The sequence below is a fragment of the Botrytis porri genome (genome assembly GCF_014898465.1).
Source record: "Botrytis porri strain MUCL 3234 chromosome Unknown BPOR_006, whole genome shotgun sequence".
NCBI lineage: Eukaryota > Fungi > Ascomycota > Leotiomycetes > Helotiales > Sclerotiniaceae > Botrytis > Botrytis porri.
This window is the reverse complement of record NW_024066080.1, coordinates 1,142,036-1,169,191: the sequence shown is the minus strand read 5'-3', so window position 1 is coordinate 1,169,191 and position 27,156 is coordinate 1,142,036. Positions and strand designations below refer to the sequence as shown.

Below are 27,156 nucleotides of genomic sequence, written 5' to 3'. Positions count from 1 at the left end.
TCCTGTACCGATGTGGCACGGCGGGGTAACGTAACAGCGGGGGTGGAGCGGATAAGCTAGAGAGCCATGTTTCTACACTTTCTGTGCTAATGCCCGCAGGGTCTTATTTGAGGCCAAGGCTAAACTGCATGCCGGGTAGATAGATGTATACTTGCTTGTTAATGGAAGGTGTTAAATCCGAAAAACCAATCGTGGCATACAACATGCCATCTCATAGAACAATCTATTTGTCATACTAGCAAGCCGACGGCCAAGGTATTCCCAGAAATGCACAAAGTCGCAAAAGTACGGCGTAGCTGCAGGGACCGGCAAATAGGTACAATTGAAGGACTTGATATGCTTGACTGTCTTTGATTTGAAAGACAATGGTGCGAGAGAAGGAATCCTTCATTTCACGTTATTTGATCCTTCGGAATCCTTGAAAATGAAAGGAACAGAGTATGTGTTTTCGTGGAATATGAAGGTATTTTGCGTTCTCGTGGATGTGACTAAAGGATCGAGGCTGTGATTGAGGCTTTCAAGCCTCCTCCTGAGCACGGGACGGGAGGAACGTGTTGTACAAGTATTACCGTTGTGATATGTCAAATGCATAACTTTAATGCTAAATCCTAGAAACCACGAGGAAATGTTGTTTAGTTGGGTTGGATAGTGTGTGTGTTTCCCGTCTGTGTTGTGGATGCGACAAAGACTTTGTATAGTGGGGGAGGTATTAAATTATGGTTGCATTTACGCAAGGGGTTCTTTGGAGGGGTTGTCGTCCTTCGTAGATGCGCATGCGAAGGTTTATCGGAATTTCGAGTGGGGTTCCGAATCGCAGATTGAAGGCTTCTGTTCTTCTCCCATCGTAAATGTCGATCCGGCTGTGACCGACAAAGAATTGGTCCTTGCTTCTTCATTCAACTGCTCCGTCAACTCCGGGCTCGGCCTGGTCAATCCTCCCGGCAGCAGCTTTCAACGCCTTCTCCTTTGCCTTCCTCTTGACTTTCTTCTCTCTGTTCTTTCTAGCTCTCCTCTCTTTGTCTGCCTCCTCTTTGCTTTCCTTCTCCCTCGTCATAGCCTGTTCTTGTGCCTCAATTGTCCTTCTCCTCTCTCTCATGAGAATCCTCATCTTCTTGCCTGGTTTCCTCTTCTTCTCCTCTTTAGAATTATTTCTGACCCCGAGGAGGCCATTGCTTCCCAGCTTTTTCTGCCCACTAACACCAATCTTCACAACCCGGACTCGCCACGGAACTTCCAAGCCCCAATATCTTTTTTCTCTGCCTTCCAAAACATCTTCTCCACTAATTGCCGCAATGGCGTATTCCTCTTTACGTTGCCCCTCAATTGGACCCGTGAAGTAGTAACTCATGTCCCTTTCCTGAACAACAAAAATCCCTTTATCAATAGCCTCCTCCTTGAGGACTACTTTGCCTTCTTTGACATTTGAGAAAAGCCGAAAGTCAAATTCCTCTGCCTGGTCCTGATCGTCTTCTAGTGGTGTTGAATGTAGAGCGTCGTTTACGGGTTCAGGATCTAACGAGTGCTCATTCGCGCATGGTTGTAATGAAATAGGTCCATACAGTGAAGCAAGCTGGTCGTGAAATCGAGCAGAGACATCAGGGTCGATTGGTGAAGGTGGTTCGGGAGATGATGATGAGGATCGAGTATATAGATCTGAACGGCGCACACTATCAATTAAATATTAGCAGAAATTCAAACTGGTATTCTTCCTCATGGAGCAGTAAAGCACTCACCGTTTCGCGTCCGGAAGGTCAAACATGTTTATTGTATGTTGTTGCGAAGCTTGACCAATGTTTTCTGCATCGAAGCTCTCGACATATTTTTTGGTGGGATAGAATTATGTCTGTGCGGGGGCCAAGAATGACCAATTGTGCAACGGGTTGGCCCGCGATTTTCTGTTTAGACTTCACTTGGTATTTTTTGGTTTTATGTAAAATATTAATATATCTCACAGATGATCGAAATCACAGAATAAATTCTGCATTTAAATGGTTCAAATTTCAGCCCAACATCCTTATTGATTTACATTTGACTGAGTATTAAGAAATTAATGAGGGTATCAAGTCTGATCATAATATGAGTTTATAAAAGTACATCCATCGTTCCATCCATATTGATTTCATCCAAATCATCCATCCATCCCATGTATCCGCAGTGTAAGAAGTATGAAAGAGATGCCAAAAGAAAAGGAAACAAGAGAAACCTGAAATTCACCACCATTTTCCTACGCCATCGCTTGCTATGTATGATGCCTATGCTGAATTCTCAGTTCGCTGAGAAATACCATAATGTATCCGATTTTCATCCTATTCCATTGCTTCGTTTCCTTCCATCTCAAAAGAGAGCACATATAAACAAGAAACTGGGGACTAATTCCCTGGGGGTACTGACTGGAGTGCAGAATTAAACAAACAATGAGATTGACACAGTGCAAGGAAATGATTTCCGTGATGTGTAGAAAGGTGGAAGATCTTTAGAGAAAGATTTGAGAGTGATGCATGAATTTCTAGATTCTCGCATGGGAGGCCCGATATCTGATGCGTATATGTATTGGAAGGAGTTCTCATTGAAATGCTGAATTATTGCAATGCGTTCATTGCAAGAATTTAATTAACCTATGCGGCGCTCCAAGTATAATGCTGTTGACTGGGCTGTTGATGCGGCGGTGGTGGTTGAGAGTGACCTTCTTCTTTCACGTAATGCTGATCTCCAGAATATTCATAGTGGGAGCTAGTGACTGCGGGTAATGTAGTTCCATACGTAGACGCGGTATCTTGAGCAGTGGTCCATGGTTGCATAGACATCGATGTAGGGAAGTATTCTCTTGGTTGTGCAGGGTCACTGGCAGAACTATATGGAGTAGGAGCATTGAACCGAGCTGTGAAATCGGAAGAGAAAGAAGAGTTCAGCTCGGGGGGTGCTTGATGACGAGGTGATTTTGCGGGCCGTGGATTGCTGTCGATGAATCGTATGGGAGCTCCACTTGGTGAAGTTGTACTTTGGTACGTGTATGATCGTACTGGAGGTGCAGGTGCTGGCATTGTAGAGGCTGGAGAGTGGGTTTGTGGATTTTCTGAACTGGAATGGTTTCCTTGAAGATAATTCTCCATCGATAACGACGGCGGGGGTCCTTGGTAGTTCGGGGTTGATGGTCCTGGGGTGTGCTCGGATGAGTGTGGCGGAGCGAACCATGATGGTAAAGTTCTAATATGGTCATGTCAGCTTACAGTCAAGGTAGATGTTACAAAGTTGAAAATAAGTTCGACTTTGTTCGACTTCAAGTCGAAATTCGGATGAATAACATGACACTGAGTGAAAGAACTTACTGTTGTCTCATCAAATGTGGAGATACAGGAAGATTGCTTGCATCGAAATTGAATGGCGAACGAGGGAGTTCAAGGGTCTGAGGTTTTGCCAATTTTGGTTTCATGGTAGCACTGCCAGACGTGCTGCTACTTGTGATCTGCAATTCTGGTGCTTGGCCTCGAGAGGCTGATGATCCGACAAGCGCAATTTCCTTCCTCGCTTGGAAGTTCCTTGGACTTCGACCTCTGACCACAATTGGCGCTGTCGCGGTCTCGCAAACGTTGATCTTGGTGTTGTTTCCCAAGGTTCCTACAACATTTAAATGCAAGGTGAAATGCTGTTGGAGCTCTCGTCTCCGGCCATTGTTCGCGGTCGCGATTCTAAATTGAAGTCTTCTGTAGGCTATAGGGTAAACAGCGAACTCATTGTTTGTATCTGGAGCTCCGTCATCGAATGGAAGTAACGGAATAGGCGATGGCTCTTGCTCCTGGCCAGGTGTTACTTCAGGGGAGTTCGGTGGAGGTGTTTTCCATGGGATGACAATCAGTTTGACAGAATGGCCATCAACTGATTCCGTGGCACTGATCGTTACTTCTAGGGACAAAATTGGAATACGTTCTCCGCGTTCCGTGATCACTGATAAGGCGCCCCGGGGCGTAGTAACGGATCCGGAGATTTGAAATAGGTTCCTCCGGTAACAGGTCAGCTCTGGCTGGACAATCACCCCCTCGCCCGTGGGGGTTGTCATTTCCGATAAAAAGAACATTCCGTGAATTTGCGCTGAAAGGTCTAGCTGTTGTATTCTTCCATGTTGGTCTACGACGGTATGCTTCGGCTGTCGTTTGCTAAAGGAAAGTAGTCTGTGATCTTGACTAATATTAGGTTTTGGATGTTCTGACAAGTCTTCCCGGAAATCCTGCACTACTTCGCCATAGGGCGAATCATCTGTAGGATGAAATGATCGTTTGAGAGAAGGGTAGCTATGATGTGAATTTAGTGGTGGTGGTGAAGCTGTCAAGATCCCATTTCCTTCCCTGTGAGGAGGTCTTGTGTTGATTGAAGGAATATCCATTGATCGGTATCCTCCCTTCTGTCTTGCATGATACGGCAATGCTAGAGGACCGGAAGGAAAATTTGACTCGAAGGCCGTTTGCTGAGAAGTATGAGGTGGTTGGAGAGCGTAACTTTGCCAAATTGAATGATCTGACTCTTCTGGCTTTATTGCTGCCATCGTTGTTGTTTGTGTTATGGACATTGAAGCATCTGAAGAAAGAAGTTTTGATTATTGGTCGATTAATGATTGAAGATTAAGAGTTGAACATTTATCCATAAAGGCTTCTTCATGGAGTGTTTAGCATGATGTATTATGGGATGAAAGGGAGGATGAAGGCCGGAGTACAAGCTTATCCTGGGCTCGGGAGCTAAGCTCTTATTCGTGAATCTAAACATGGTCTACCAAAGGGGCCAAAGGACGAGACTAAGGTGCGGGATGCAAGCAAGCCTCATGATGGGTCTAACGTCCTTCCGAGTTATTTGTTAAGTAGGCAGGTGGATAACTGCTTTGGCCTCATTTGTGTTCCGTTCCCCTCTTCGAAAGGGCAATGTATATGAGTACCCCCATGGCCTATATTAACTCGAACGAGTAGAAGTGGCTGGCGCGTGATCTGCATTAGTGATAGTGTATAAGAGTATGGACTAGATTGATCCTATTGGGGAGAGTTGTATGTTTCCATCTCTCAGTGCCTAAAATCGGAAATCATGGCGAATTGGAGATCTTCAGAGGGAATATCGAAAAAAGACGTTGACGGACAAGGATAAATCTGTAAACGATGTATAGTTCAAGGCGGGGACCGTGTACCGCCTCACGGTCATCTCTTAAAAGAGGATGGAATCCGCTGACAGGCATCCAAATGAGTATATAGCTCCCATAAGGTGAAATAGCCTTGACCAACAGGTGCCCCTGACCTGTCAATAAATCCGGCCGGCAACCATTCCACAAGCACCTACGATCAAAAAGATATCCCAAGCCCCCAAGCCCCCATGCGCCCCAAGTACCTACATTGTCCGATGTCATTTCGTCTTATGTTTTGGTTTGTTGATGCTTTTCTTTTCTCGCGTTTGTAATCACTTCTTCTATGTCTAACGAGCTAAGGCAGCACTAGGTCTTGTCAAGTCTTATTCAACACCAACCAATACAAATTATTTCCAGGGCCCTAGACAGTATCCTTGATGATCTTCTGACGAATGATAGCTAGGACTGTCAGCCATGGGCGGAGATGAGGATATGGCCTAAATGAGTTATAGTTCGGTAAGTGGATTTGAAAATAATCCTGGGGTGTCCTAAATATTACCAAGGTTTGGCTTCACATCTCTCTGCAAAGGTTTTTTTTGTGCTTCGCGTGAGATTTCGCTTGTTGCGGCGGCGGATGTGAATACGAACCCGGCGATAAAATCTGACAGTGCGAGGTGCATCAAGATTAGAGGATGATAATGTATTACTACATGTCCGGAAAAACAATCTTTTTAGCTTGAGCATACGATATCATCTGAATAATCCACGATCTATTTTTCACCTATTGTGAGCTGATATCGAAGACATGATTTGGATTCTTGTCAAATATCTTACCTCTGATCGTCCTGCATTATCCCGAATATCAACCTATTATCTGAACATACATACATGCCTAGTGATGTCCATGGGTTTGAATTGGGTTTGGTTCTCCCGAGACAAATGTGAGAAAGAACTTGTGGGGCTACGGAAGATGAAGGGGCTAACATTGTTCTAAGCTCAAGTTAGATAAGCTTCACGAGATATACACTTTTTATCCACCCACGACAAGGGTGTAGGGGCTCACCCAGGATCGTAAATGTATGGTGGCATGTTCAAGTACTGTTCAATGCATTTTCATCTTTCGATTGAGTTCAAAGCGGGTTCGAGATCGTAACTATCGGTACACAACTTAGCTGTCGAGTAGGTGTCTCCGAAAGTGATAGATACCTAGGCATCTAGATACTATTACCGGGAGTGTAACCATGATAGCATGTGCTCCTGTTTGTAGGTGGTGGCTCGTCAATCTTCATCAATCCTTTCAAGATATCGACGAAGGGCTAAGGAGACTAGGACGGCCTTCGGGTCTCTTCAAGCTCGCATAATTGTCTGCACTAGTTCCGTCAAATAAACGCTATAAGAAAATGTATGTATTGCAACCATCTGTAGAGAGCCTCAAACGTTAAAGAAAAGTCTAAAATGAAACACATTAAAATTATAGGTCTTCGATGATGCTTGTCGTAAGGCCTGTCAAGAGTCTTGATAGACGCTCAAATCAAGAACCGTTCAACAACTAAGACAACCTTCAGCTATCATTGATGCCCTGAATTAAGCCTCCGACGACATTTATCGCCTTCGGAAATTTACTCTGCCCTAAAGCCTAGTGAATGGAACGCTGTTGTAGAAGAGAAACACTACTTCCACTACGCTCGAGTAGCCTTGCCGACCAGCCTTATCCCACGATGCAACAAAGCAGAAAGCTCCCCGTCCCGTGAATTCGACGTTGTAATCCACAAAAAACTATACATACTGCCAATCCAACATTGCACTACTCCAACTCCTTCAAATGCAAATGCAATGCTTCATTGTGATGCTGTAGAAGCATTCTGGAACCTGGAGAAAACGTGTGTCTGTCTCCTACAAATGGATTCACCAAGTACAGAAGATCATCACGCGTGTAATTAGGCTAAATACTGATTTTTTTCCTTTGGCTACTCATAACAATTCAAAAATAATACAAATTCTATCGTTTATGCCCTGGTTGATTCCTTTATCGGGCGCTCCGTCATCCCTTCAATCATCTCATCAAGGGTGGCACGGAGGGATTACTACCCCAGACCTTAAACAAGAGTAACAGGAACTTCTAGGTTCTCGTCCAAGGATGGCATCCAATTGATCCGAAGAGATATATCGAAATGTCTCAGCTAAGTAATTCATAACGAAATCAATCCAAGAAATCCTAAATGCCGAAAATGCTTGGTCGAGAAACTCCGGGACAGAAGGACCGATATTATGTTTCTGGATGTGATATGGTTTTACCTGCAGGTTTAATGCAATTCTCGACGGTTTTGCATGCAAGAAGAACGAGGATTCGAGTCAAAGGTGTGACAACGAGGTAGCCAATATGTCAGTTACGAGGAGCGCGTGGAGGTACAACAGATCGAATTACAGTACCGTGGCAGGCCTGGTCTGGAATCGACCTACACCCAAGCGCGAACTTTTGAGTCGGGAGGCATTTTCGAGATAAAGCAAACTAAAACTTGATCCATTCAAGGGTTTTGATGAGCGGCAAAGTACAAGTTCCCAAGGTTCTTTTGCGAAAAGGGCACTGTACATCGATACCTAGGTACTATGAATGTTATTCAAGCCACACAATTGAAGATATTCTGCACACCATTCTTCTTTTGGACGACTTCTATGAACCGCCATATGCCGACCACTAATTTGTTTGCTGATTTTCATTCTGGACTCCATTGATATTAAACGCTGAAATAAAAGAGTCTTGTGATTTATCCACCACAGTCCAGAAATGCGGATGACTGCATCTAGCAAGCATGTCTATCACATTTTCTTCATAAGAGATACCCACCCACACACATGGTATTTAACCCATATTGCTTTTTAACGACTAGATGAAGGGGCAGCCAGCCGGCGCCCGACATATCCGTTCGGTACGGGCTCAACCGAATTATCCAAACAATTGGAAAGTTTATAATTGCGCAAATAAAATAAAATATAATGATAAGAACCAACAAAAATGAATGATAGCAGCGGCGGAAGCAGAATATCCGTTTCCTATTCGGCATGTTTCAATTCAATATACCTTCCACCAACACCTTATTTCCTTCTAAATTTCCAGATCCCAACCTCAATTTCCAGGCGGCAGTCAAAACAGCATGTCTTATCCAATTCTTCCAAGAAAGCCATCTTCGTATCGATTAGATGCAGACTCCCATCGCCCAGCTATATTCACGCGCGCCTTTGAACGCAGACCCCTTTTCGAAGTCGTAAAGGAAGAATCCTTCACGCGTGCTTCAAGGTCTTCATCTTGATATCGATCTGCATGCAGTGAACGTTTGATTTTTGCAAAGTTGCAACCATCAACAGCGAAAAAGCAGAGAATGTTGCAGCCTAAATTTTTCTTGACATCTTCAACGGATCCAGTTATCTTTGCTCCCGACCAAGTTCAGGCCGTTTCAAGGTTTCTTTGCAAAGCGCAGCTGGAGCTTAGATACAGATGCCAGGTACTTTTAATCAACCAATCTTCATCCCAACACAGCTCTCCGCATATCTTAATGTATACATCTGTCAACTACATACGAAGTTCTAGTTTCCGTGTAACAACCAAAAACTTATCAGCCAGCTCATCATATTTTTCCGGCCCATCCCCATATCTCCCTTCCCCCGCATTTCGCCCCCAACGGTTTCCTGCCAGCTGTACGGCTGTAATGCAGATAACAATACCATGTTCGCTTCGCCGAGCTACAATCAGACTGGACTATTGATTTTTGATTCTCTAAATACATGACTACAACACAGCCTCAATCGTGGCCATGTATATACCACGACTCTTTTGAGCCACTTTTTAGCTGAATACTGACGCATAGTGCTTCACCTAGGTGAAGTAACATAAATATAGTTTATATTTGGAATTCTGTACATGTATTGTATGATACATGTCGATGGATGAATGCAGCCGGATGACGACGTTTGAATGGCATATTTCAGAGGCTCTCAGTGCAACCAACAATCTTGATATAGCAAGTAGTAATAAAGTGGAGAAGATCATTATTAATGGGTGCGCTTTGAAGATTAAATTGGGCGGAGCTGGAGGGGGAGAGGAACCATACTCGCGACAATAACAACCTATGAAGTAAAAGTTGGCCAACATCCAAATCCTGCTTGACCAAATTATGGTCTGATGTTGTGCATGGCAAATCGGAACACCGTCATAGTAGACTGAATTATGATCAGCAAAATTCTCTCTCCCGGTGAATGTAGGTCTTCACGGCAAGTGACAAATCTTACTTGACCCCAATCTTGCCGATCATAGCATGGGGCCAAATCGATTTCATGCTCTCGCCAGAAGCGGGAAACCTGGAAGACTGTCTTTTCCACCTTGGTAACAGCGACTTTTTAAACAGGTTTCTATGCCGTCTTAATCGATGGATTGCCGGGGTCTCAATGGCTGAGAAAAAAGAGGGTCTTTTTGTTGACAGGATATGTGTCCAAAGGCGAGCGAAGATCAGCAGCAAGATGTCTCCTTCAAGACTTGGGGGTTTTGTGGATCAAGCTTAACTTGGACGTTATTGCATTAGGAACGAGAGCTGTTTGATGCGGTTGTAGTCGTTGAAAATGACATGGCAGAGAACTTCTTGCCGGTCATACATTTCCTCACGATGCCCCCCACAACAATATGCGAACGGTTCGTCCCGCTCTGAGGCATGTTGCCATGTGGCTCCTTGAGGAATATGATCCTAACATCAAGGAGTGAGTACCATTGATGCTCTCGGAGGAAGAATGCAGTGGCGGTTTCAATATGGCTCAGGTCGCTTGGAAGGATGAATCAGCACATTCAACGCAAGAAGTAATAGAGACAGTCATATTCTCACTCTCACTTCTCTCCATACCTTTTAGGCAGATGATAACCGAATAAACTTTTATCAAACATACGCTGACTGGTTGATTTAAAGTCTCCTTTCAAATGGGTCAACTTTCAAGGAGAAAGGAAAAGATACACGAAGAAGTCATCATATCATTACGAAAACCTACGATGAAGCCGAGCTAAAGAGCTAGATACATACATACATGTTTAAAAGACATTAAAGAACCACAAACATTCTACTCCACTCGGTACCAGCGAGCACTCTCGCTGGGAAGCTGATAATCTGCATGACAAAATATGGTATAGTCCGCCAGAGACCATCACTGACTATATACCATCAGATGCCTAGCATTCAAATGTCACAAAACTTCAAACGAAAACGTCCGGCATTTTTGCAGAAGTACAACTGGAAGCTCTTGAGCCAGAAAGGTGATGGTTGCGGCACTGCTGAAGACACACTTGGCGGATTGAAAGCTCAGATGAGAAGCTACTAGATTTTGAAGACGTACAACCAAAGACTTCTTCTTGTCTATTGAAGTAGTACTGCCGTGGCAGACTAAATTGATGAAAAATGCAACTTCAGAAGACAAGTGTCATTGAAACTCTTGCAAATCCACAAGAAAAAGCTTCCCAGGAACCAGTGCGGCAATGATATGTTAACGTACTGTGCAAAACCAAATTGTCAACAACATTTCGAACTTGAATCATAAGGTATTATGAGGATGAGCACTTAGGAGCTTTTGCGCCAATACAACAGCGTTACAATTTTGATCAAACAGGAAATGCAATAGAAGCGCAAGTTAATGCGAAATTCGTTGAGTTTTGTCTAGACGTTCAACAAAACCCACGCGTTTGAGCAGCAGACAGAGATGACAAGGATATCGGACGGGTGAGAGAAAATCAACAATCCAAAATAAACTCAAGAATATTCTGGGCCCATGAATGGTTTTCGTACAACAGATAATAGCATGAGCAAATCTTGACTAATAATACCAAACACTAGACATTAGGGCCATGATAAAAACGACTTTGGCACGCAATTTAGAGTATTAGAGCTCTGTTAGAGATGCAAACCCTGCTCTCAAAGTTTGGACAGACAATATATAGACTGCAAAACCCAACAATTCGATCAAAAGAACGGGGAAAAGGCAGCTTTTTACGCAGAGATACACCATCGAGCCAGAAAAGACACCACTATCGTAGCATGTCACCAATCAACATAAATCAATAGAGCCCCCTACTCCTAAACTTCAACAGGGAAGCCCCCACATCAAAAACCACCACCACATTCTTCAAGAACACATCCCCAAGCGTGTAAAAATCAAACGGATCTCCATCACTCACGCCCGCCACACAATTTCCCGTACCCGTGTTATCATCCTGTACCATATCCCTTGGATCGACAGGAAACGACACGCCACCAATAACGACAGCAAAATACGGCACTTTAGCATTACATGGCACGGAGTAAGCGAAGAGATCTAGATTGTACACTGCAGGTGGCTTGTACAGTGCCGCGAGAGCAGAGGAAATGGAGTTGGGGAGGAAGGTAAGAGTGGTGCCTGAGTCGATGAAAAGTTGGACCTGGGAACTGCTGTTAGGCATGGATAGGGGGGACCAGTGTTTGGGGTTCCATTTTTGGCGCTGACTACCATGATAGATGAAATTGTCTGGTGTGAGGGTGTAGACTTCTGAGAGGAGGTTAGTATAATGTCGATAGATGACTAAAGTCGATGGGGGCAAACGGACGATGCTGTGGCCATGGAAGAGCACCTTGTATGTATCCTTCTCCGATGGCGACAATTTGAATTGGAGCCGTAGCCCAAGCTCCATAGGTGGTAATGGGGGGTAAGCCACCTAAGGCTAGATATCCGTTGCCGTGGCCGATACGATTTGAGGGCCTGCTCAAAGCGAGACTGAAGATTGGGTGTATGAGTTGCTTTTTGTACATAGTGGTAAAAATAGGGTCATATCGAACTGCATATCATTAGTACCGCGGAAATAAGAACAGTAGTCTCACTTACGTTGAGTTTCCGCTTTGTCATTATCAAAAGTTGTGTCATTGAACGCCGCGGTGCTGGATCAACATCAGGAAAACTCAGATATCAGGAGAGAAGGGACTAACATAGATGGATATGCAAGACCCAATAAGCCACTTGTAGTGCCATCGCCAAGCCATACAGCTGTGTTGACGGTTGCAATCTGAGCATTGACACTGGCGAATAAGCATTCGAATTGTGAAGACGATCAGAAAACTCACGGAATACCACCCAAAGTTACATCCACAAGACCAAAAGTTCCTTTTAGATTCTCCCCACTTGCATATGTAGTATTGAAATGTTGGTTTGGGATAGGCTTAAAGCCTGAGTTGGGGGCATAGCCTGGACCAAACAAGCATGCACTTTGTAAAGTTGGTGCTCCAGTACCATAATCTAAACATGTAAAGTTGGGTTTCACGATCCATGTGTCGCTGCTGCCTGTGTCGATAACGACAGGATATGTTTGTCCTTCTACCTTTAGATTGGTATACCAATCGTGTCCCTATTGGCGTCAGATATGAATTTTCTTCGGGCATGGAATCTTCTCACCTTCTGAAGTGGATTAGCTGAAGCTATGCCTGAAAGGTCACCCTTTCGACGATTGATACCAGCAGTCAATGTGAAAAACGTATTGACATCTCTGGGAGTCGAAGGGCCTTGAAAAGCAGCTGGCCTGTAGCCTTGTCCTACAATATTTTTCCGAGATGTGGCAGATCCCAAAAGTTGTATAAGTGCGAGAAGAAATTGAGTATACATTTGAACTTGTAATGGTTTGAAGGTTGACTTAAAGAATCGAAGAGAGAAGAGAATTGACTGTAATAAAAGCACCGCGAGAAGTGAACTACCAACGAATAGCTTTTCGGACACTAAATGGACTAGTATATGAGAAATTAAGTCCATCATCAACAATTGTGTAAAACAGCTTTGTCCTTATAAAGTGAATAGGATTCAAGGGGTTATTGGAAGAATGTTCATGGCAGTTTCAAGGTGAGATGTCATACGAGCTTGCCAAGTCTGGAATAACAGGAAAACATTAGATCTTCCATGCGAACATATTTTCTTTTTCAAAATAATGGCAACCACTTGAAGCCTGTCTCATAATTCTTCATTACCCGGGCTGAGAATTGACGTAAAAATAATGCGCGGTTGAAAGAGGTGTGGAGCTACTGTCTTAAAATGCTCTTGCTAGTCTTCTGGAAGCTTAGAAAAGGATGAATTGGGGAATTCGGCTAATGCAAAAGGGGTGCTCAATAGAAGAATATTCCAGAGAACTTCTAGATTATTTCTGGAATGTCTTCGTTTTAAACCACTGACGCTGTAATGTGGCTCATGAAATACTGCCTTTCTCCTCATGACAATCATGATATTAATGGGATTCTCAGAAATTTATAATTCAAAATGTTGATTGGAGAGTAAGACGACAGCTCTAATCATCCCAGTGCCTTTGACTACTATTTTGTAATTGTCAATAAACATGCATTCTGCAGTTTCGTTTCCAGAATCGTGTTGATCTGGCCAATCCCTCCATATTTCAATTCTATTTGAAGAGCTAATTGCCATTTGAGCCACTCTCTTTGCCTGTGCCTCGTCGCCTATTTCCATTACAAGAATTTTTGACTTCAAAAGGGAATGAAATCGCAACAATCGATGATAAAAAATATCCTCCACTTCGAAGAGAGAAACTTTCCTAAAATCAGCGTTTAAGTGTACGGTTTCCCACCTCGATACATCAGGAACCAGTGCAAGTTTTGGCTCCCAATTTTTCACCGATCGTGTCGTTTCTTTATTGAATCCATCTTCTGATATATATGGAGGGTTAGACACAATTACATCGCAGGCGCCTTGGAACACATCTATGATTCTTTTCTCGTCTTCGAGAACATCAGCAAATTCAAAACGAACACTTTGCTCTGCAGATGTGTTCAGAGCATTGAAACGAACATTTTGAATTGATAAATCAAGCGCTTTTTTGGAGATGTCTAGGCCGACGATCTCGAGCCTAGGATATACTTTATACAGAAGCGAGTATAAAAGAAGGGAAATGCAACCAGTCCCAGAACAAAAATCAACGATCTTCAGTGGGTTCTGCTGATTTCCCAATGCTTCGTGGAAAGAACGCTTTGCATTGATGAGAAGCTCTGCCAGATGTGTTGTGTATGCCTCTGTTTCTGGCCTTTTATCGTTAGATATGTGTTTGAAAAAGTTGCTTTGCCATTATTACCTAGGAATAAGTACTCCAGGGCTGCATTTAATCTCCAATTCCCCAAAAGGCTGGGTTCCAAGGATATATTGCAGTGGCTCCCCTATGGCACGTCTCTGGCAGAGTTTTAGTAGGATCCTCCATTTTTGATTGGGCACACGATGACTCCTCGTTTTATCAACGTATTCACTTAGCCATCGTAATTCATTAATCGCAGATGAAAGACTGCGTGTTTCTCGAAGGACAAATGGTAGCAAAGGCGAAATCTTGTAAGCTCTGCGCAGGAGAGAATGCGAGAGCCGAGGCATGAGGCCATGAAGTGAGAACTTCAACTGAACAGGAATGCGAAGTTTGAAGAACGATACGATACGATCGTTCATAAAATTTCTATATTTTGTCAGACTGATATTCGTTAACGGCGTAATGTCATGAGTTGTTGAAACTTTCCGAAGGAGCAGAGCCACATTCAAGCCACGAATCTGTGTGAAGTCACGTGAGTCTCATTTGTCATTCACTATCAGAACTATTTTAGAACTAACAACATCTGAGATGCTGAGTTCGGGGTAAGATGCCGACAATGAGATCATAGATGTTAAGTAACAACTGTGTAGTGGGCTGCGACATCCAAGTTAAGTATCAAGTTTTCTTCTTCATCAAGACTTTCTTGATCCAATTTCACGTTTCTTTTCATTGCCGTCTACAATTGCTTCTCATATCTTGCCCATCATCATGTCTGATCCCCAAAACCCCAATATCAAAAGTAGAAACACTCCACAATGGGCACTCTATCAACGAGAAATGTTTTGGAAGGACAACACTGGAGAAGTCCCTCCATTTAGCACAGACCCAGGAGATCTTGAAGATTTGGCAAAAGAATCCTTAACAAAAGGCGGATGGTAAACTGAGCTTGAGCATACCTACTCATCCTCTCTATACTGATATCATCTACAGGTATTACGCTTCCTGCAATGCAGGACAATCTTACACTCATCTCGCGAACCGGCAGGCGTTTTACCGCCACCGAATCATCCCTCGAATGCTCGTCGATACAAACAATCGTGATACGAAGACGGAAATCTTTAGCCACAAGGTCAGCGCACCAATCGGATTCGCACCTATCGGCATTAACAAGATATACAACCCATTGGCTGAGTTACCTGTAGCTAAGGTTGCAAAAGAATTGAATCTGCCATATTGTTTATCAACCGCTGGGTCGACCTCGATTGAGGATGTGGGAGCTGCGAACGGTGCCGGACCACGATTTTTTCAATTATATATGCCGCATGATGATGAGTTGACCTTGAGCTTGTTACAGAGAGCACATGATAGTGGCTTTACAGCCTGTATCTTGACATTAGATACATGGCAATTGGCTTGGAGACACCGCGATGCTGCGAGCTCGAATTATGCTTTCTATCATGGCATAGGGGCCGATCTGGGGCTGTCTGATCCCGTTTTTCAAAAACGGTTGAAGGAAGCCGGTATCGATCCAAAAAAGCAACCGAATGAGGCCGGCGCGATGTGGATTGACAGTGTTTGGCATGGTCGCGCTTGGTCCTGGGAAAAAATGCCTTGGCTCATGGAGCAATGGAAAAGAATTAGTGGTGGCAAACCTTTCTGTCTGAAGGGTATCCAACATGTTGCAGACGCAAGAAAGGCTGTTCAGCTTGGCGTTGATGGTATAGTCGTATCTAATCATGCTGGGAGACAGGTCGATGGAGCTTGTGCAAGCTTAGATGCATTGGAAAAGATTGTCAATGGTAAGTGGTTGATTCCCGTGCTTATCAAGCTGCATCTTTGATATACTGCGGTAAATCAAATTGATACTGATGCTTCTTTATAGCTGTAGGTGACAAGACTTATATTATGTTCGACTCCGGAGTTCGTGGGGCAGCTGATGTATTTAAAGCCTTAGCTCTTGGAGCGAAATTTGTCTTTGTCGGAAGACTATGGGTTTGGGGATTAAGTATCAAGGGTGAGTTGGGGGTTCGACATGTCATGAAGTCTCTATTAGCCGACTTTGATATCTTGATGAATGTATCCGGATACCAGAGTGTGGACCAGATCGATAGGGAGAGCATTGAGAGTCTCCCAAATTCTGCATGTATGATTGCAGAGAAGTCGAAATTATGAAGACCTCTATATGAAGACATTAATGTAATATTTCGTAGAAAATGTAAAATGAAGAATTCAAAGCAGAGTCGACATTTTTGTTTTTCCTTCTTAGTTGCTCTATACAATCGCATCGTTGATTGCCTAAGTGATATTCGATTGATGATTGAAGGAGTAGAATGTTATAGTGCCATCCATGGCATATCAAGTATCGATTGGTTAACGACATATATCGTATTGGCCAATCAAGCATTGGATGTTGTCTGAGCTCGGCATCAATTAGCACGAGCTTGCAGCATTACAAGAGCGGCAGCAATTCCGATTTGCATTAAATTCAACGACTTAGATATGTATATTCTGTTTCAATGATTTTTCTTTCACATATTCTGTTATGATTTTGGTGAAGGCCATCAAGAGAAAATAAGTCTCATCTGTGAATCTCAAAATGTCGCGTAGTATACCAGTGAAGGAGATTTTGCAGCACAGCATTCCTTCAGATCTATGGGTAGTGGTAAATGATACAGTTTATGATTTGACAGAAGTTGCCCCCGAACACCCTGGAGGTGCCAACAGTAAGTGAGTCTTTCGTCCTGCTGATTTTCTTCCGCTAATCTTCTCACCCAGTAATTCTACAGTATGCTGGCCGCGATGCTTCAAAAGCTTACTCTGAAATCCATGCACCCTCCTTGATATCATCCTCACTTCCAGCCTCGAAAGTCTTGGGAACAGTTGATTCCTCTACTATAACGGAGGAATGGATCAATCCTCCGCCTGAAGTTTCAAAGACTCTAGCCCCTGGCTCTAAGCCCTCTCTGGATGATTTAATAAATACGCGCGATTTTGTATCTGCTGCGGAAACATTTCTTACACCAAAAACTTGGGCATTTTATTCTTCCGCCGCTACAGATCTTATAACCAAAGGTCGAAATTCTTCCACATATGCAGATATTAGTCTTCGTCCTAGAATACTGAGAAATGTCAAGAATGTTAGCACAAGGACCACAATGCTTGGTAATGAGATGGAAGTGCCAATATTCTGCTCACCAGCAGCAATGGCAAAATTAGTACACCCACAAGGCGAGCGGGAGCTAGCTCGTGGGCTTAAAGCTGCGGGATCGGCAATGACCGTCAGTACAAATGCTAGTTTTCCAATTGCGGAGATATTTGAGGCCGCGTCTGAGAACCATTTGCAGACTTCCGATGGGAGGAAAGAGCTTCCAATCTTTTTTCAGCTTTACGTTGATAAGGAAAGACACAAGTCTGAAAAGCTTCTACAAGATGTGGAAAATCTCGGGGCCAAGGCGATATTTGTAACTGTTGATGCACCAGTCCCTGGAAAGCGAGAAGCTGATGAAAGAGTAAAGGCAGATGAGAGTTTGTCTACACCAATGAGTGGTGCAAAAGCTAAAAACGATAAGAAAGGCGGTGCTTTGGGAAGGATAATGGGGGGTTATATTGATGCTACACTCTCATGGTCAGATATCGCCTGGCTACGAAAATGTACGAAGCTTCCTATTTTACTGAAAGGTGTGCAAACCTCGCTTGACGCCAAAATCGCGCTCGACTATGGAATAGATGGGATTCTGATAAGTAATCATGGTGGTAGAAGTTTGGACACAAGTCCAGCTTCGATACTGGTTTTGCTAGAATTGCAGAAGAATGCACCTGAAGTTTTTGACGGAATGGAAGTTTTCATTGATGGTGGGATTATGAGAGGAACTGATATATTTAAAGCACTGTGCCTAGGAGCCAAAGCTGTAGGAATTGGTCGGGGCTTTTTGTTTGCTCTTGGTTGGGGCCACGAGGGCGTAGAGAAATATATTGATAGTGAGTTATACCCTCAAAGGAAGAGACTTTCTTGTTCGATTCGCGCTAATAATATACAGTTCTGAAAGACGAGCTGGAGACAACAATGAGAATGATGGGTGTTACGGATTTGTCACAAGTTCACCCTGGCATGTTGAATACGAGAGCAGTAGATCATCTGATTTCAGACGGAGAGGAGGAGCATCCATATGCAACATGGAGACCGAAAGCAAGAATATAAGTCTAGTAATTAACAGATATGCTGCGGCATCGGCTCAAATTTATGAATACCTACAGAAGTCATGCTTCCCAATTGCCATCACTCTTTATATATCTCGAACCGCACGGCTGTTATCATCTTAAAACTCTAGATAGACCTTCTTCAATGCCTCGATCCGCGGCATTCAAACAATGCCATTCATCATATGGATGCAATGGGGTCATTACAAACTTCCATCCCGAAAGAATCTGTTCTAGCGATCAGAACTTTACATCGAAAGCGGAAGGAGCAACTACGCAGCGTGCTAGAAATTCCAAAAGAATGTAGTAAAGCATCTTTCTCTCATGAGAAGACTTATCCATAATTTCAAAGTGAGAAGTTTACAGTCAAAACTTCAGCTCCACTCATAGCTGGCCCATAGACTGCAAGATTGATTGAGAGAGATAAGTAATAACACATATGATCTTTGACATTCCAGCGAGTAGCAAAGACCATAGATGGAATAACAGTCCTGATTGCTATTTTGTACAGCTGTTATCTCAAAGAGTAGGATGCGATAGCATGCGACTGAGAGCTAGAACTATATTCCTCTGAAAGTATCATTCACAGGTGCTAAGTGATATTTTCGGATCCAGCATCATATCTAAATCAAGCTAAGACAGTTTGATGAGGTTTGGAAGAACAGAGCAGTGAATGCAAATATTTTGCTTCAGGTATATCAAGCAAAAAGTTTGCTGTAGAGTTGTCAAATCTCCCAAAAGACCTCGGGAAATAAAGTCTTCAGGCGATGAATAAAAAAAAATGCAAGTTCAATTTTGTGTTCTGAATCTATGTTCTTTGCTATAATACGATAAATTGCTCTGTGAATGGACACACATTGGTTTAAATGCTTCATTTTTCTCTCTATAAAGTACGTCTTGCTTTCCATCACCACCCTTTTGCTTCTGTAGCATCAATCACCTCGTCTCTCTATTTTTCATATATATATAACAGCACATCAAACCCAAACAACAAACCTGCCTACCTCCTTAAGAATTATCAATGACCATCATGCCTGCAAATCCTAGACTGAGGCCCGATCTCCAACAAACCGAAGCGTCTTCTACCCAAGAAACCCCAAACTATCTCTATCTCTGCGTCTTAGAATGCGAGAACGGTTGTCCCTTTCAATTTGACTTCACTTTAGCTACCGGCAACGCTTCCGACATAGAATCTCTCACCCAGCACGATTTGGTGTATATGTGTCCCTGTATCACAACAGCAGAATGTGAAATAACAGGCATAAGCTACCATCAAAGTCGTCTCCGCCACTCAAGCCAGAAAATTCTCACAATGATCCAAATCGCCAAAGTCAAAAATCAAGATCTTTTATGCGATGTCCTTCGCAAGTGTGAGCCCGGAGTGGATGAACTTGAAGTGACCAGCTGGTACTTGAGGGCTTTAGATGCTCTTGTTTGGGAGAATAGAACTGGAAAGATTCTTGATATATATTGGGAATTCAGTTTTGATAAGTTGGATGACGCGACGGAGAGGTTTACACGTGCTAGTATTGTGCAAGGAAAGATTGTAGAGGGAGTTGGAAATGAGATTGCAGATGGGGCGCATATTTCAGTATTTGATATAGCGGGATATTCAGAGATGATTGGACTTTGATGGGTGATTGAGAGTAGACTATGCAACGGGTACTTGCGGGGCGGATAATAGCCTTGACAGATAATCCGCGGATAATTTGTTTGTGGAGCAAATAATTCAAAAATCTGAATAAGTAATTTGCAAAGTAGGTACAAATTATCTACGGATATCCACCTATTTGTATATTGTATAATTATTTATAATCTTTTATAAGTTAATATTAATATAATTTTATAATTAGTATAAAAATTAATATAAAATTACTTTTGGGCTAGAAAATAATTTGAGAATAGCTTTATATTTTAAACGAAAAAAATGGATATATTTATATAATCTATAAATTATCCATAAATAACCTATATATCTGCAAATAATCTATCTATCTATAAATAAATAATCTATAAATAATCTATAGATTATTTATATAAAACAAATAGTTTTCAAGTTTTAATAGATAATTCATAAAGCAAGTAGAATCTCTAATAAATAACCTGTAGAGCAAATTATTCGCAAATAATCCATGGGTATAGATAATTTATGTGTAGTCTAATTGAGAGTGATATTATTAATGAGTTTGGTGGGAATTTTTGAGTAGAGTACAGGGCTCATAGAAGAGTATATAAAAATCGATGATGTTTGCGGTGTGATCTCGAATAAGCCCTCTTTGCTGTGCTTGTTAGCGGTTCAGTTGAACCCATCGTCCCAGGCGCCCTCCTCCCGCTTCGCTCCTGAAGCAATGAAACGTTGGAGATCTCAATCAAGAATCATAACCTCTCCTTCCGCTGTTTACCATTCAGTCAGGGTGAGATAAACCGATTTAATTAGGCAAGAACGATCAAGGTAAGTCGTAAACTTGACAAAGCAGTAAAATGGGCAGATTATCTCATTTCTGAATCGGGAGCATGAGGGAGATATCTAGTATCCCGGATGCACATTTATTTCGACTGTGTCTGATGCTAAGAGGTAATCGACCTTTGAAATGGTTTGATTATTATCTGCATTTCTCAGTTGAGAGTCCATTTAATCTCTAAAACTCTGAGTAGATTTGACGATCTAGGTTCTTCTAATTCTCTTGGTTGTTGCAGTATTCCAGGTGAATTAGTCGTTCTTGACAATTCCAGTCCGATAGGAATTGAAGAATTCACTGAAATCATGCTTTGAATCTAAAATAGTCAATGAACTCAATGTTTGAAAACCCATTCAGCTCTTCTTTCTCGGTACGAATATTTCTATATCTCTTTCCTATTGCATTATTACTTTTTGCAATACCTTGTAGGAAATTTTACACTCTCTTTTTCATTCTTGATAAATCAAAGCGAGTCAGACGTATTTAACAAAAAAATGTTCCCATCTTTCAACCAATTCTCAATTCTCAATTCAAATGTTTATTGGAAAATATCAACCAGGCGTGATGAGGGGCGTCACTCCTACAGGACGAACTTACATTGGAGTTGCGGTTGCCTCCCCTGCCGGTACAGTCGTACATCAAGACACAATATTATTTTGGATGCCTCCATCAGCTGGTGAGCCTGAGAATTATACGACATCTGACAATACTTTCCCACCGGAAGCTATCATTCGCCATGGTCTCCAATTGTTGAATCTCCCTGTAAATGCGTTTTCTCACCTAGAGCCACCGGACGTGAATTTCTACGACAGTTTTATCAGGAATTCTCTACGTCACCCATCACTTGTTGGAGACGATGTCGGATTCGTTGTGCCCACCCACGGTATTCCTTTTGCCCATAGTTGCTATCCCAACGCTATCTGTCTCGCCGACATCAGAAATAAAACAATCGAGGTCCGGCTGACCAGACCTGTTGCACACTTGGAAGCAATCACCCTTTCATATTGCCCTTTGAATTTGGGGAACGATGACAGAGAATCTTACTTGAAATAGTTTCATGGGATTGGACATTATGATTGTCCTAGGGAATGTAAACTATTATCTTACATTGATAGTGACTCAAGAAGAGCAGAATTCTTCCGGCGTTATGCTGCGATTGAAACGGTGCTAGATAGTGACGAGTTTGAGGTTCAGGTTCATTTAGCATGTCAATTATCCAGAGAGCACCACCTCGAAGCTTACCTGTTGCCGTTTTTATCGAAGGCTGAGTTGCACGCTCGCAAAAATAACTTCTCTTGCCGCGGAAGTGTGCAGAGGATTCTAATTGCAGTTATGGAGAGGCAAGCAGAGATTAATCACCCTTCGGTTGAATTTGCTAGAGTGTTCGAGCATAGTACGTTTGGCTTGGAAGATGACCAGAGAATGGATAGTGGTATAAATACTTGATGGGTATTGAATGGACTTCAAGAACTGTAGTATTTTTCTGGTGTATGCTTTTCAATGTCATTCTTTTAGCATAACTATCTTGGGATGTTGGCGGATGAGAGATAATTGAGGGGTGATATAAAGTTGGAGTATGCTATTAGTCTATCCTCCTTGAAAGTCGTCTGTACGGTGATTTGAAAGTTGTCATTGGGATCAAACAAGACATTTTCTCTTTTCAAAGTATCGATTAAAACAAATCAATATTCATGACAACCTGGCTCCCTTGCCACTACAACATACAATCTGTCTTCCGTTTCAAGAATCAACTATTACAACTCAGTCCTCGCAGAGATATTTCACCAAGATAACTCATGATTTTCTCCCATGCATTACTTCCTCTGCCTTCATCCATCTCCACAACCCGAGTCGGATTTTCCGCGAATACTCCTTGAACAAGGTGACAATAACTGATATGAGCTTCAATTCCAGCAATGGCATAAAATTTCATCTCTCACTCGAGGTGGTCGTTGGAGAAAATTTTCCCACTCCAACTTAGATCTGTATATACGTTCAAAGTGACGACTTTTAATGGGATACTTGATAGCAAATATCTATGCAAGTCGATTAATGTATATGCTAACACCAACTTGTATCTCTCCTTTTCGATTAGATAATTTCATTTATTATTTGGTAGGGACTAATACTGGAATTACCCCTCGGTTAACTTATTGATATCATATACACAACGTAATTAAGCTGCTATACACTCTTCAAGTCAAGTCATTCATCCAAAATATCACTTCTATAGACAGAAAGTCTCTCATTTATTCCCAAGCAATTAAATATATTCACTCTTTACTCGCAGATGAGACCACCCCAACATTGTATTGATTCCAAATACCAGTAAATACTACGAAATATACAAATCTCATTTGTTAATGCTTTCGAACTCAGATTTCAGTAGATTTGACTCTTGACTTCTCATCTTTAGACGATATAGCTTACGGTTACATTTATTCTTAGTGATTTGAAACTCTTGTTTAGATTCGCAATTTTATACGCTGGATTCATCGCAGTGATCTTGAGATACCTTATTCCTCAACTCTTTTTATTCAGTTATATAGTCACTCAACTACCTTTCTCGTAGAACGTGTCTAGAGAAACTTATCCGAAATTGACAATGTCTCGTGAAATGAAATGTTCCTACATGAGCCGTCTTTACTTTCAGATGATATACTCCAGGACGTTATCATTCATTTCACTCACTGTAAAGAACTAATGGTATATATCTCAATAAGTAGTACCAATCATAGAAAGGGAGTCAATCTCGACTTACACTAGGTATCTCTAGTATCTATTTTTCATCTAGATACGACACAGTCTGCGAAATCACAATCTTTCACGAACCTCTCAAATTATTCAGAGATTGAGTTATTTCAGAACCTCCTTTCTAACATGTCATCACCCTGTAGTTTACACATTTTGCGAGTGCCGAAAATATAAAGGATGATTCGTAGCCCTGATAATAATGATAATGGCTTACACGTAGCAATCTCAATACTCAGTGTAGCTTCTCTCAAAGTTGCCTTTCGCACAACGCCCGCTCTGGAATATCATCTTGATATTAAGATCAGTAAGTTAATTAATAGAAGAAACAGTTGTAACCTGTTTAAATAAGATCATTTGATGAGAAGCCCTTTTATAAGAATTCGTAATATCATTCCAGTAAGAGCTCATCGAATTACAACTACAAAACTTTACAACCCCCAAAACACTACATAAAAGCACCCACATAACCATTCGAGAGTTGAGAACATAAAATCTACTACCCTTCCACACTTCCACACTTGAAAACTAACCCACGATAAAATCACAACATAAACACGACTCTGAAACTAGAATTCATCAATACACCGTTCACCATTCACTTTTCAAACGCGAGAAAAACACTCTTACTTCAAAGTACCCAGAAAGAACTTCAAAAATAAATGTCTAGATACATGAAGAGAATCGGCCCATAGTAAATAGGCTTATGTGCGCTCATCTTTCTTCCTTCCTCTGTTTGTCTTGCCTTGTCTAGTCTTGATGATAGACTGATAGATAGACAGATACTGAATGACTTCAGTTTTGTGTTTGTCTAGCAATTAATTACCTCAAGTGATTGATATATCCTTGGAATCTAGTTCCAGGTATAGAAGTACCCACTGGTCTCACTTCAATAGATCTTCGTTCCGCCGAAATTTGCCTATTTCTTGTTTCTCGTCCCTCAAAGATCCCAAAGCACCTAAAACTCCTCCTCCCCTATCTATCCTGCCTTCTTCCCCCTCACCAAATCTCTCATCATCCCCTTTTCTACCCTCCTCACTCTCCTCCCCCTCCTCCTTCTTCTCCCTCCTACAATCTACCTTTCTCCTCTCCCTACACCACTCACAAATCTCCTTCCTATTCTTATAAATTTCCTCCGTGCTCATACACTCACCTCTTCGTAATTTTCGACATAAATCATGGCTTGTAGTTTTATGGTGGTAGCATGCGTAGGTGGTAATGTATTCTGTACACATCTTGGATGGATTGTTGGATTGAGTTTCTGAGTTTCTGGGTTTGTGGATAGAATGAATAGGGTGGATATCTTGGTTTGAGATTTGGGTATAAGGATTTTGGAAAGATTGAAAATCAAATACAGCTCTGATCGAAATGATCTGCGAAAGTTTCGAGTCTTTCGAGTTTCTATATCTTACAGAGAGAATATTAACCGGTCCTAAACTTCAATCCCGCAATCACAAGTTTAATTACAATAGATAAAGACAGACTAACTAACAGCTACGAAGAAATCCTATACCCACACTTTCCAACTATACGGCAGGAAGATCATGGTTCATATCACTAGTGATGTAAACATATGATTACAATTACAATATCTGTTTGCCCGCAGAAAATATGGATAGTACTGTTGAATCACAGGGGTATTACGTATATTAGCTGTAGGATTGCTAGATATATTGAACTGTGTAGAATATGGATGGTGGGGTTTATCCACAGTCTTCCGGTTGTATAATAGTACATTCAAAAGTAGTTCGTATAGATTAACTTTGAATCTCATTCACGAACCAAGTGATTCACTCTCAACTTCGAGGTAAGCAACCTAACTTTCATGTAAACGATTAGAATTAGTCTCGACCAATTCTACAGTAAAGCGTAAGTAATTCAATTTCTATAATACCACACGGAGATATGCATCATCACCACTTGTTGTTTACATCTTTAACTCGACTGGATCACTGGCTATATCAGCAGTACAAAATACAAACAGCACAACACAGCACTGTACCCATACCAGGCAATCTATGCACCGTGGCTATATCTCAAAGGAGATTGAAGAACATCTACACTCACCATCTACTGACTATCGCTAGAAGAATCAATCTCTGATGAACGATATATATGAAATTTGTCATTTCGATATACAGGGCTATACGGTAAGTATAGTATATATCTGCCATACAGCAGGAGTTTCAATGTCTATACTTCGATTGCAAGATCATGAACTTTCACTCTGATCAAATGAGATAATTTAAATCCTTCTCAGTTTCGAGCGCTAAATTCACCTTGAATTTCGAACCATTTTCACATTGGGAAGCTCTTATTCAGTCTCTTGATTCGGATTCCGCACGTCGAACTGTCACTTGATAGATGGCCTCGGTTGCCTAAAGGAAAGTTCCTATTGAGGGAGATATTCATTGAGAGATCACTGGAACTCTAAGTATATTATCAACAATCCTGTTTTCCTTTGACAAAAGAGGAGCTTTTGTTTTCGTCTACCCCTATATTTCGCTTCTATGCCCGCTATTTCGAAGTTTCGGCCTGCAATCGAATAACAAACAATGTAGGTTATTAGCCTTGTGATCTGGGTATTTGCATCTACATCGTTGATTAGCATGGAGGTCCGTCTACAAGACTCCCTCTGATTTCCCTCTTCGATTTGATTTAATAAAAATCAGATAAGATGAGCTCCCAAAGAGTCGAGCGCGTAAGGATCTGATTTTCTCATTCAAATTATCAGCTGCCCAAGGTCATCCAACGCATATTTTTGAATTACGTCATGAACCGAAGTCTCCCAAATGGTGCATGTAGTGTTTTCTCATCGGAAATATCCTTGTCATTATGAGAATCTTTGAGACATCGCCAGATCACCTGGCACGAAATGCTTCCCATTGTTTAGACACAAGATTGATAGACTAGAGGTTTGAATCGTCGTGGATCATATGTCAACAGATAGATAACTGTGTAGATATGATCACCGGTGTATGCAGCGACTAATATGACACGTACCAGTTTCCAAATATCTGTAATGAACCCTTGTTCAGTCTCCAATTGATTAACATCAAGATCTGAAATTTCATCGTCGGGTTTCGAAGAGCCCACGAACAATTGAAAGATCGTTGCAAAGCTCACCTTCGGCAGTGGCAGTTTTCCACCAACCCATGCGCACACTAGTGGATATCTACTTCCGTTATGTATTGAGTACAAGGGAAGCGATCAAAAAGAATGTAGTTGTCTAGATAGCAGTCACAGAGGAGATCTCAACAAGTTCGTCGGAGTTACTGCATTTGACGGTACATTGGGTCTGTTCAAGCGGAGAGAGCTAGGGCTAGTGCGAAGGGAGTATGAGATAAACGAGATATTTATATGATGCTTGCACGCTGCCAACCGGGAAACGTGCCGCTCGGCGACGGTAGCCAGATCCGAAAGAAAAAGCACTTATAGAATCTCATCGCAGAATGCAATTGAGCGATCCGGTACCGGAAGTTGCGATCATCTTGCTTGCTTTCTATTGGCTTCCAGGCCTTCATATAATTTCGAATGCGGATGTGGAAGCTTTACAGTAGAGCCCTCAATGATCATTCCACTGGGGCAAA

General features: G+C 42.0%; 9 protein-coding genes across 9 annotated transcripts; 5 read left to right on the top strand and 4 right to left on the bottom strand.

Annotated features, from left to right (window-relative positions):
* Positions 1-892: 892 nt before the first annotated feature.
* EAF01_004874 (uncharacterized protein) lies at positions 893-1,759 on the bottom strand (the record flags this gene model as incomplete). The annotated part of the gene is made up of 2 exons (XM_038913128.1): positions 893-1,667; positions 1,734-1,759. The coding sequence occupies 2 exons, from the start codon at positions 1,757-1,759 to the stop codon at positions 893-895; spliced, it is 801 nt and encodes a 266-aa protein (XP_038771214.1).
* A 224-nt stretch (positions 1,760-1,983) lies between these two features.
* On the bottom strand, positions 1,984-5,245 carry EAF01_004873 (uncharacterized protein). Its single transcript, XM_038913127.1, has 2 exons — positions 3,327-5,245; positions 1,984-3,204 (listed from the first exon to the last, which is right to left on the bottom strand). The coding sequence occupies exons 1-2, from the start codon at positions 4,559-4,561 to the stop codon at positions 2,616-2,618; spliced, it is 1,824 nt and encodes a 607-aa protein (XP_038771213.1). The 5' UTR covers positions 4,562-5,245; the 3' UTR covers positions 1,984-2,615.
* A 5,001-nt stretch (positions 5,246-10,246) lies between these two features.
* EAF01_004872 (uncharacterized protein) lies at positions 10,247-10,453 on the top strand (the record flags this gene model as incomplete). Its single annotated transcript, XM_038913126.1, has 1 exon — positions 10,247-10,453. One exon carries the CDS (start codon positions 10,247-10,249, stop codon positions 10,451-10,453), a length of 207 nt encoding a protein of 68 aa, XP_038771212.1.
* A 730-nt stretch (positions 10,454-11,183) lies between these two features.
* On the bottom strand, positions 11,184-12,754 carry EAF01_004871 (uncharacterized protein; the record flags this gene model as incomplete). The annotated part of the gene is made up of 6 exons (XM_038913125.1): positions 11,184-11,650; positions 11,709-11,936; positions 11,984-12,036; positions 12,085-12,174; positions 12,220-12,500; positions 12,548-12,754. 6 exons carry the CDS (start codon positions 12,752-12,754, stop codon positions 11,184-11,186), a joined length of 1,326 nt encoding a protein of 441 aa, XP_038771211.1.
* A 630-nt stretch (positions 12,755-13,384) lies between these two features.
* Positions 13,385-14,506, bottom strand: EAF01_004870 (uncharacterized protein; the record flags this gene model as incomplete). Its single annotated transcript, XM_038913124.1, has 2 exons — positions 13,385-14,171; positions 14,220-14,506. 2 exons carry the CDS (start codon positions 14,504-14,506, stop codon positions 13,385-13,387), a joined length of 1,074 nt encoding a protein of 357 aa, XP_038771210.1.
* A 421-nt stretch (positions 14,507-14,927) lies between these two features.
* On the top strand, positions 14,928-16,331 carry EAF01_004869 (uncharacterized protein; the record flags this gene model as incomplete). Its single annotated transcript, XM_038913123.1, has 3 exons — positions 14,928-15,094; positions 15,150-15,958; positions 16,042-16,331. 3 exons carry the CDS (start codon positions 14,928-14,930, stop codon positions 16,329-16,331), a joined length of 1,266 nt encoding a protein of 421 aa, XP_038771209.1.
* A 424-nt stretch (positions 16,332-16,755) lies between these two features.
* EAF01_004868 (uncharacterized protein) lies at positions 16,756-18,357 on the top strand (the record flags this gene model as incomplete). The annotated part of the gene is made up of 3 exons (XM_038913122.1): positions 16,756-16,882; positions 16,935-18,137; positions 18,197-18,357. 3 exons carry the CDS (start codon positions 16,756-16,758, stop codon positions 18,355-18,357), a joined length of 1,491 nt encoding a protein of 496 aa, XP_038771208.1.
* A 1,029-nt stretch (positions 18,358-19,386) lies between these two features.
* Positions 19,387-19,989, top strand: EAF01_004867 (uncharacterized protein; the record flags this gene model as incomplete). Its single annotated transcript, XM_038913121.1, has 1 exon — positions 19,387-19,989. The coding sequence occupies one exon, from the start codon at positions 19,387-19,389 to the stop codon at positions 19,987-19,989; it is 603 nt and encodes a 200-aa protein (XP_038771207.1).
* A 1,360-nt stretch (positions 19,990-21,349) lies between these two features.
* EAF01_004866 (uncharacterized protein) lies at positions 21,350-22,261 on the top strand (the record flags this gene model as incomplete). The annotated part of the gene is made up of 2 exons (XM_038913120.1): positions 21,350-21,769; positions 21,869-22,261. The coding sequence occupies 2 exons, from the start codon at positions 21,350-21,352 to the stop codon at positions 22,259-22,261; spliced, it is 813 nt and encodes a 270-aa protein (XP_038771206.1).
* Between the last annotated feature and the right edge of the window lie 4,895 nt (positions 22,262-27,156).

Excerpts from the sequence above, each read along its gene's own strand:
- EAF01_004873 (XM_038913127.1), bottom strand. The coding sequence starts at position 4,561 with ATGTCCATAACACAAACAACAACGATGGCAGCAATAAAGCCAGAAGAG. Across the intron at positions 3,205-3,326 it reads CCACATTTGATGAGACAACA|AACTTTACCATCATGGTTCG; the intron begins GTAAGTTCTTTC and ends TGACCATATTAG.